The following is a 10,766-nucleotide window of genomic DNA, read 5'->3' as shown; positions in this document are numbered from 1 at the left end:
GACTTCAAACTACATTACAAAGTTTTACTCATCAAGACAATATGGTAGTGGCACGAAAACAGACACTCAGATCAGTGGAACAGAACAGAGAACCCAGAAATGGACCCACATACATATGGCCAACTAATTTTTGACAAAGCAGGAAATAGCATCCAATCAGCAAATGGTGTAGGGAAAACTGGACAGCAACATGCAGAAGAATGAACCTGGACCACTTTCTTATACCATACACAAAAATGAACTCCAAGTAGATGAAAGACATAAACATAAGACAGGAATTCGTCAAAGTCCTAGAGGAGACGACAGACAGCAATGTCTTTGACCTTGGTTGCAGCAGCTTCTTACTCAACACGTCTCCAGAGGCAAAGGAAACAAAAGCAAAAATGAACTATTGGGATCTCATCAAGATAAAGAGCTTCTTCACAGTGAAGGAAACACAAGTGATTTCAAATTCGGTGTTCTCCTTTAATTTTTTTTTTTTTCAACGTTTATTTATTTTTGGGACAGAGAGAGACAGAGCATGAACGGGGGAGGGGCAGAGAGAGAGGGAGACACAGAATCGGAAACAGGCTCCAGGCTCTGAGCCATCAGCCTAGAGCCCGACGCGGGGCTCGAACTCACGGACCGCGAGATCGTGACCTGGCTGAAGTCGGACGCTTAACCGACTGCGCCACCCAGGCGCCCCTCGGTGTTCTCCTTTAAATATTTCTGTGGTTTTCTTTAAGATATAAATAAGAAATCCTTAGCATGTCATACATTTTAGGCTTCTGACTTGTTGTCCGTACAAACTTCTCTCCAGCCTTACCAGATTACTTCCAGTTTTCAGAGGAGCTCATCTCTTTTTCCATGTCCCCTGTTTCTCTGTTTCTCTCCCATTCTAGCGTGCCCTTCCCATTTCTTCATCTGGCTGTTTCCCATGGGTCCTTCCAGACTCAGGTGAAAGGCCACTGCTGAGAAGCTTTTCCCAGCTCCACTCAGCTGAGTGCCTTCAATCTTATTTATTCCCCTGGGTAACACTTGTCATACTGCATTTTAACTCTTTACTTCTTCCTGCATTGAATTGTGAGGTCCTTGGTGTCAAGGACCTTAGTTCACCTCTCTGCTCCTAGCAGTTAGCTCACAGGTAAATAGTGAAATGATCAAACATCATTGAATGAATGAATGAATGAGCTTTGGAATGAAGTCACGGTGTTCCCGTAACTTTTCTTTCTCTTAATTTTCTCCATCTATAAAGGAAGATCATAGGTGGATTAAATAAGAATATGTTTGAAAATCAACTAGCATAATGGCTTGCATATGATAATAAAGAAACATTTGTTTTTTTATTCTTCTCTCTTTACAACACCTCTCTAGTTTCATGTTTCTCACACCTGGTGGCTCATGTCTCACTGATACCAAAGTCCCCACCCAGTCAGTGCCTCCCGTGTATTCAAATGTGTAATGAAGTCTCCCCAGTCAACCAGTGGTTATGCTGATCACATGCATGCGCTATGACTTTTGTACCAACACCTCACCATCACTCACCACACATATTCACTGCCTCCACTGTTAAGCACACAGTCAGCATCTCTCTTACCTTTGACTTAGTCATCTTGCTAATCACAGAGAAACTCAGCTCTATGGATTCCTAACCTAAGTGTGGCCCTCTTTTTGAGAAACACTTTTCAATGCTGAGAGTCAGTCTTTCATGCCAACAACAGTAAATACAGGTTGTCCTCAGTTTTCATTTGTTCCACTTTGATTCAACCTACTTTATCCACATTATATATTGGCACCTTTATGTTGCCTTTCTGTGCATGGTTTCACCCACACAGGAGCTGATGAACAAGTACTTTGTGGTAGCACAGGATGCCTGCCTGCCTGCCAGCCGGCAGTTCAGGTCCCCACAATTGCTATCTCTGTCTGTAAAGGAGAATTTATATGTGTAATTAATAGGGTTTTATTGCCTTTTCCTTCATTATTTTTTAAAATGATAAGACACTCACAATCTTTTGTTTATTTACTTTCTTAGCAATCCACAAAAGCACCAGCACCCCCCTGCCAGGGATCCCTTCCCAATGTGAATTGTTTCTTCAGTCTTACTGTCATTTCAAACAAGTTGAAATAGAATTTAAAGAACTTGTCTTAGCAAATTAATTTTCATTACCTGTGCTTCATATTTAGTCCATGTTTAAAATATTGTAACAACCATTGGAACATTGCAATGTTCAAGAAGTTATACCATATTTAGTGACAGTAAATGAGTTTTTTTGGGAATGAGTTATTTTCCATGTAACAAATAAGTGCAATTTTTAGGGCTCATTTATTTGATGTTCATGGTTGTTTTGATGAAAAGTTAAGAACCTTTATCTTAATATTAGGAACTCTATTTTTCTTGCTGTATACTCTATGACTTTCACACACACACACACACACACACACACACACACACACATACACACACACATTTTGTTACCAAACTTACATGGAATATATGGTTTTGAAAGAGAAAAAAACCCACAATCAATTGCTCTAATGAAGGTAACCTTATTATCAGCAGCCTCTCAAAGTTTCAGAAATTTTAACTTTCTTCTGAAGTATTTATCCTGCCTGAAATCTCTTTCTCTGTAACATTTTAACATTTATTTTATTCAGCTATAACATAGCTTCTTTCAAAAAGCACATGAGGTTTTCAATAGCTTTATTACTTTTTCTGCAAAAGGTAAATTTCTCCTGAAATTAACTGTCTTTGTGAGTTATATACTTGCATTTTCTTGCTAAGAGTGGCATTTACACAAGCATTTCAAAGATCATTCAAAGGGCTGCTATCAAGAGGCAATGTTGAATTGCAGACATTTCCTTTTAGATGCCTGAGAGAATTGGACTATATTCTTCACGTCTTTTTTTTTATATATATATATATGAAATTTATTGTCAAATTGGTTTCCATTCAACACCCAGTGCTCATCCCAAAAGATGCCCTCTTCAATGCCCCTCAGTTTGTTCTCCGTTTTTAAGAGTCTCTTATGCTTTGGCTCTCTCCCACTCTAACCTCATTTTCTTCACTTCTAAGATTAATGAGTGCATGCTGTGTCCTAGACATTCTGTTAATCCTGGAGAAAAGCAGTGCCCTTGTTCTCAAGGCGCTCACAGGCTGATAGGCATAGGACAAATAGCGTGTTGCTGGTGGGAGTAAAGGAGACTTAGCTAAGCCAGCAGGTTGGGGCTGTGAAAGAGATATCAGGAAATGCTCCCAAGAAGTGGCAATGCTTGAGGTGAGTGTTGAAGGGTAAGGAGAAACAAGCTACTTAGATGAGGAGAGTGAAGAGGGCTCCAGGTAAAAGAACCAGGGAGGGGCAGAGTGACAGACGTATGAAAAAGCATGCCCTATTCTAGAAACTGAAAATAGTCCATGCATCTCACTTAAAGTTTAAAAAAAAAAAAAAAAAAGTAAAAGGCATTCAGTGTAGAAAAACTTTGGAGTCACTTTAAATATTAACTGGGGTGCCTGGGTGGTTCAGTCAGTTAAGCCTCCGAGTTCGGCTCAGGTCATGATCTCATGGCTTGTGAGTTCGAGTCCCACGTTGGGCTCTGCGCTGACAGCTTGGAGCCTGGAGCCTGCTTCAGATTCTGTGTCTCCCTCTCTTTACCCCTCCCTGCTCGTGTTCTGTCTCTCCCTGTCTCAAAAATAAATAAACATTAAAAAATTTTTTTTAAATATTAAAAAAATTTTTAGGTTTATTTATAAGAGAGAGAGAGAGAGAGAGAGAGAGAGAAGCAGCATGAGCAGGGAGGGGCAGAGAGAGAGAGAGGGGGAGAGAGAGAATCCCAAGCAGGTTCTACACTGTCAGCATAGAGTCTGACACAGGGCTCGATCCCACGAACTGTGAAATCATGACCTGAGCTGAAATCAAAAGTCAAATGTCCAACCGTATGAGCCACCCAGGCGCCCCTGATTGCGGTCACTTTAGACCACCCAACATATACCTGCTCATTGTAGTGGTCGTCCAAGAGGATCTCTGACGCTTTAGAGCCACCAGGCTCACCTTGGAATGTTGCCTTTTCATAAGATCCTAGGCTCTCTGCCTCAGTAATCTGGCCTCAAAGGCATCTCTGTAATCAACAACACACCAACTATCATGAGGACTCCTGGTGGCTGCCCCAGTGTCATCTCATAAAATAACACCATTTGACCATTTACCAGCACACAAAATTTCGTTTGTTCCTCATTTTATACCAAGTTAAAACCAAACCCCTAATGGGATTCAAGATTCTTTACCATGTGCCTTTCTCACATATCCTTTCAGAATTAGGTCAAAAGAATTCGAAGATTAAGAACAAGAGTAGGCCTGGGGCGCCTGGGTGGCTTAGTCAGTTAAGCGTTCGACTTTAGCTCAGGTCATGATCTCATAGTTCGTGAGTTCAAGCCCTGTGTCCGGCTTTGTGCTGACAGCTTGGATCCTGGAGACTGCTTCAGATTCTGTGTGTCCCTTTCTCTCTGCCCCTCCTGGCTCATGCTCTGTCTCTCTCTGTCAAAAATAAATAAACATTAAAAAATTTAAAAAAAATAGTAAGAGTAAGCCATCCTGGGTTTGAATCTTAATCCTGCTACTCATTTAAGCTCTAACATAAAAATAAGAAATTCTTTTTGCTTTAGGGTCTTCAGGTATGGATATCAGTCATACCGCGTGGTGTGGTTTTAAGAATTCAATAGGCTAATATATTCTGAGTAATTGGTATAGTAAACATCATATAAAATGGCTGACTATGAAATAATTTTATAATGCCTATTTTGTTTCAGACTTTTTTTATTATGTTTAATTTGACCACTTAATATTCTTTGAATATGCTGTTTTTAGTTTTTATGCCTTTGGAATCCCTGTCAGATGACATTCTATTTGGCCTAGCCCAGATCTCACCATCTTCAAGGAGCCTTCCTTAATTCCCCTTATTGAAATTAATTATTCTTTTCTTACTTCAACAGAAATTAGTACCTCTGGTAAAAGAGGAACAATAATGATAATTTTATTGAATTTAAATCCAGTGGGAAAAGAGGATATTTAATTCTGTAACGCATACAATGTTTCGAGCAATTTCTGGAATTTATTCAGTTGACTTGTTGACTAAACTAACATTTATAGTGAGCATCTACTAAGAAAATAATGATTTTACTGAGAAATTTTACCATTGGTGAGTAAATGAATTATTCTGAATTTCATTTTACAAATGAATCCATGCTCCTGTATTATATACATCATGATAGAGATGATAATCACCTAGTAACACGATGGGAAAAAGGTTTTCTGGATGTATGTTTGTGTGTAGAGCACTACATGCACCAAAGAGAAAATGAAATGTTTCTTTCCTTATCACATGTTTTTTATTGAAGAAATATATAAAACACTATTACATTCAGGAATACATTGCAATCAGAAATATCTAATCCAAAAGAGGAAATTTTTTTAAATAATTTTTTTTTTGGAAACAAGGTTATAAATACTCTGTCTTCTTAATGTCTTCCTCTCCCTTCACCTAACAAGACTTTTCTGAGAGAACCCATTTATGCATTTGAATGCTTTCCCTACAGGTAATTGCATAGGGTAAGAGATATGACTGAAATTATACATTATTATATTTATTCATTAAATCTCATTTCTTGGGCTTCTGGGTTCATTTTCAAACCTTAAAATAAATGCTATATCAGCTTTATCTCCTAGATAAATCAGTATCCTAGCTCTTCAGCAGTGAAGGGGAAATCTTGCTTTCCACTTTCTGTTTTGTTTGATATTTTAAAAATATACCAATTTCAGAGATTCAAGTCATATATGAGTGATACTGACCGTCTTGGAATGACGGAGTTCTCCTCACTGATAATGTTAAAAGAGAAAATGAAATGGTTCTGGTCTTGTTTCCATGAATAGTATAAGGGAAAACATCCACCAGATGTACATTTTCTCTTTTGGAAGCACCCTTAAATCTTTGTGTATTGATGGAAGGAAAAGTTCACAAAGAAATTTTCTTACCCTTCTCACAAGAGATTTCGGTGAAATTCTTATGCTTAGTACTATTTTCTTAATTTCTCAGTCTTAAAGTATTTTCAGTTTTAATACTGTTAGCACCTTATATTTAATTATTCGCTAGTTTTTTTCCATAATTTAAAAAATTATTGTCCCAATAACATGCAAAGTTCAAAAGCAGAATATCCACATCAGGATATGCCACAGGACTGAGTGCATGCGAGATGTTACATGGCTGGGACTGTTAAAATGACCACGGTACTGATGCTCCTTGGCTACCCTATGGATTCGTCAAATTATAGAGTTATGAAATGTAGCAGAATCTTGGTTGTGAATAACTACGGTAAAGAATGACTATAACAACTGGTAACACACGTGATTTGGAAGAGATGAGAAAACATGTAAATAACCTTCTGGCATTATACCGTTCTAGCCATTCAGCATTTAAACTTCACAAAACCCATTTTTTTTTTTTTTGAGAGATAGTTTTTCTTCCAAGTAGGAAATAGCAAAGACCCTGCAACAGACCAAACTAGATCCTCTCCGTGTCTGATGAAGTTATAACATTGAAACGCTGGCCAGAATGCCCAAGCAATGGCCTCAAGGTTTTGTACCACAACTAGCACGTTGTGGTCATTTTACCTCTCTAGTTCTAGATTCCTCTTCTGTCAAATAAGAGAATTGGGCAAGAGGTTATGTGTGATGCTCCAAATTCTACAGTAGTTTTAGTTATAAAGGAACAAATCAAGAAGCAATGAGGTTATTTCCTTCCAAAAGGAATAAGCCCTGACAATAAGTTTATTTCATTTACATTGTCTTACTGGTCATATTATAGTTACCACTATACAGTTTACATATTTTACAGAATTAAATAAAACTATCTTGCTAGAACCTCTCTTTCACAAGCCCACTTTATACCTACAAGGAGTAGCAATCTGTGCAAGTGTTTCCATTTCATTCATTCAGCAGAAGCAGCAATGTTAAACAGAGAAACACAACTTGGTAGTGGACTTAAATATTTTGTTACTTATTCTTGGTAGGAACCCAAAGCTGTATCCCCAGGGTTTTAAGTCTAGAAATGAGTTAGAAGTTCTATGAAGTGAGAAATCATGTTTGTCTTCTTCCCCTATATATTAACGGAGACAAGACCAACACTCCACACATAATAGCTTCTAAGTAAATATTGTTGAACACGTGCATGACTACAGAGGTGCTTTGGAGACTATCTGATTGCCAAATGAAAGCTCTATGACTCAGGTCACTGAAACCGAGTAAACCATATTTCATATGGTTTTTTGACATAATTAGCAAGAATAGAGAAAACATTCGCCTTAAGAAGGAAATACTCTAATACTTTCCCTAAGAACTGTTTATACTCCATCATTGTCATAATTCTTTTGACTATCATAAATTATTTTACAGTTACTGATATAAATCAATAAAGTGCGATACACATTCATCCATATTGATTTATGTATATATGCATATCTATCTATCTATATATATATAATTCTTTTCGGTGAACCATTTTCAGTGGTGCATTCAGCTGGCAAACACTTTCCCTGTATTATATTAACCATGCCCTAAATATTGCATATCTTGAGAAACCAAACAAATGACTTCAGATGTCTGATAATAGATGCTCTATTTTCCTCTTAAATCTTCTTTCAGAAATGTATACTTCATTCACTTTTTCAATTAAAAATTTTTAATAGAAATATTTCTCTAAAGGTATTTGCCTGGCAAATCTTGCAGGCAAGATTTCTTTTGCAACCTCCAAGAACAAGAGCATCCTGGTTTACATGACCAGTCCTATGGGGCTGAAGACCTCTAAGATTCACCTTATGAGTTATGTGCTATTTATTAGACGGTATCGAAGGATATAAAACATTTTCTTTTAGTTTTTTGGCACATTATTTAAAACCAGAAAGAATTACAAAAGGCTTATCTGAAGTGCTTAGCCATATTCTCCCCCCGCCCCAAAGATATATTCAAAGAGTGGCATTGATCTTAGAATGTTCAAATATTTGTCGGCTGCTAAAATGTTAAATATAGTACATTATACATCTTTGATGGATATGTTGGTGATCACTAGGTGCAAGGTGTCCATATAGAATACTGACCAAAAGCACTTACTGTTGGGAGTAATGTATGTTACTATATCGTGTTACTCTGTGTCGAGATGTCATTGGAGATGTGGAGCCAGTGGTTTGACTTACATGAATGTTGGGACTCATCATTTGTGTCACTTGAATTTCTGGCCCTACCAAAATACTGCCACTCATTACAGGCCCCATACAGCCATCAGTCATGCTACCGTTGCTCGTGTCAGGCATACCAGGACTAGACAGCACTCTCTCGGCATAGATTACATTGTGCGTGTTGGCTAACTCAGCAGGTATGCAGATATTCCCTTGAACATCATAGACAGGTGCCATTACTGTTTCGGTCACTACAACATTGGGTGCAAGCTGAGGATCGAAAACAATTGTTGTGGGTTGCACACATGGGTCAGCTGTTGTATAAGTCTCTGTCACTACGATATCCCCGTGGATCATGGGTTCCGGTATTGCCATTTCTGCCTGGAATTCAGCTTCTGAGAGGGTCATTCCTGAAGATTCATTAACAAAATAATTAGGCCCCAGCAAAGGCAGGTCAGTACTGATAGGTATACAGGCCTGCTGTGAAGGAAATGGTTCAATTTCTGTGTCTAAGCAGATTTCAGCCAGAGTCCTAAATTTTGGGTCTAAAGTTTCCATGTAGCTTTCATCTAAATCATCCACAATCCAACTGCAACAACCAATGGAGCCAACAGGAGACCCTACTCCCTCGTGGTCATAAATGAGCAAGCAGTCGTTTGCAGGCCGACATTCATCTTCATCTGCATAAGCATACGCTTTCTAAAATTAGAGGAAAAACAGGAAGTTAAAAGTTACTTTTCCTTTAAAATAACCAAAGAATAACAACAGTGCTTTAGAGATGTCTGATCTGAGAAGATTATAATGGAATGAACTGAAAAAAACACTGACGATTTTTCGCTGTATTTCTAAATAATTGGAATTTTTAAAGGAGATCAGAGGGCACTAATGGTGTATAGAATCTGAATCAATGTGAACTGCTCTTATTTGAAAGCTAACATTAATAGTTTCTGCATTTTATTCAGATTTTGGCAATCTGAATTTGTCAGACAATGTTTTAACTTTTTGGATTTATAGTCTTTTTTTTCTGAGGGGTCTAGAAATAAAATATATTTAGTTATGTTCAACATGTTATTTCTTTAAGGAGAGAGATATTTGATCAACTTGGAATAAAAGCATGTATAAAGATGTCAGTATCTTTAAGCTTCAGAGACTTATGTCCAAATGTTCAGTGGTTTTACATGACCGAAGCAAAGAGCCAAGATGTCTTTGGAGTTAGGTTAACAGGAAGAAGGCACTAAAAGGTTATCTACTGTGATTTTCAAATTATTTTTAATGATGGACCCTTTGAATGTAATGCTAGGTAGGAGCCCTGTATATAGAACTAATGAAAGGGAACTTCTCTGTGGGAAGACGATGAGGTGGCTGCTCTCCTCCAGCTGCTATGGCTCTTGTTGGGTTCCGTGAAATCCTACGGGGCCTGACATAATCTTATCCCCTCTCTGTTTCACAGATAAGGTAACTGAAAGCCCAGAGAGAGTGAATGGCATGCCCCAGACTCAAATAATCATAGAATGCTACCTCAAATCCAACTATCCTTTTTACCCTACATCGTGCTGCTTACCCTCTGGTCTATGCAAGACTCTAAATTCTACCATTAGAAATGGATGGTTTTAAGTCTTGAAAGCAATTATTCATGAGTTTGGTATTACCATAAACATGCCGCTTAATATTTTCAAGTGACACCTCGGTAAGAGGATAATCCCCCTTGCCGGGGCACAAGTTGGCTGTGGGGGTGGAGGGTGGTGGTGTAAAACATGGCAGAAAAGAAACACTGTACGTTCTGCAGAGGTTTTATCTTGTGGGGGAGAGGCTGCATCTCACCACCTCTGAAACCTAGTGCCATTTTTTAAAAGTTTTTTGTTTGTTTGTTTTTGGGTTTTTGGTTTGTTTGTTTGTTTTGAGAGAGAGAGAGTGGGAGAGAGGCAGAGAGAGTGAAAGAATCCTAAGTAGACTCCTGCATTGTTAGTGCAGAGCGCGATGTGGGGCTCGAACTTACAAACCCTGAGATTTAATGTATCAGGCACCAATTGTAATCAAAGGAAAAATTTTGAAAAATCAAAGGACATTAATGGTAAGGCTCTTTTAATGTTAGTGTGAATTTTATGAATGATTCATTAAATATAATTTCTATGACATTTCTATGACACATAATTTGTGCCCATTTGTTGGATGTACTTAGTGATATCTATCACTCATCTAAATAATCAATACTGTTCATGTGATGGTATTTGTAATCACCAATTTTAAGGAATAGCTTACATTTACAACAACGTCCTTAACATTTTTTGTTGTTGTTGTTAATGGCAGGTAATAACTCACGTATTACCATATACGGAATAAAACAGGCTCGTTGAAATATGAGATGAAATGGATTGCTATTAAATGAAATAAACATACTAACTAGGGATTCACAGGGGATTTATTTACCCTTTGTGCCACCCTGTCAGGCCAACCCAATGCCTATGGAACTATCTTCTTTGGGATGCTCAGACCCAAGATCCCTTCTCTTAGTGAGGGACACGTATCCCTTGGGGATGGGGCACTGGATAGAGAATAGGAGACCGGGGTT

At 38.1% G+C, this 10,766-nt stretch overlaps 2 protein-coding genes across 3 annotated transcripts in view; one reads left to right on the top strand and one right to left on the bottom strand.

Annotated features, from left to right (window-relative positions):
- DSC1 (desmocollin 1) overlaps positions 1-10,766 on the top strand; it is a 357,596-nt gene that overhangs the window by 70,759 nt on the left and 276,071 nt on the right. The window lies entirely within an intron of this gene.
- The window catches only part of DSG4 (desmoglein 4), a 47,512-nt gene continuing 42,082 nt past the window's right edge, over positions 5,337-10,766 (bottom strand). Inside the window, exon 16 of the mRNA XM_045458569.1 lies at positions 5,337-8,896. Coding sequence (XP_045314525.1) covers positions 8,129-8,896 — 768 coding nt within the window. The 3' untranslated portion in view covers positions 5,337-8,128. The remainder of the gene's footprint in view (positions 8,897-10,766) is intronic.

Source organism: Leopardus geoffroyi, chromosome D3 (genome assembly GCF_018350155.1).
Source record: "Leopardus geoffroyi isolate Oge1 chromosome D3, O.geoffroyi_Oge1_pat1.0, whole genome shotgun sequence".
In the NCBI taxonomy this organism is placed as follows: domain Eukaryota; kingdom Metazoa; phylum Chordata; class Mammalia; order Carnivora; family Felidae; genus Leopardus; species Leopardus geoffroyi.
This window is presented reverse-complemented; position numbering and strand designations above follow the sequence as displayed.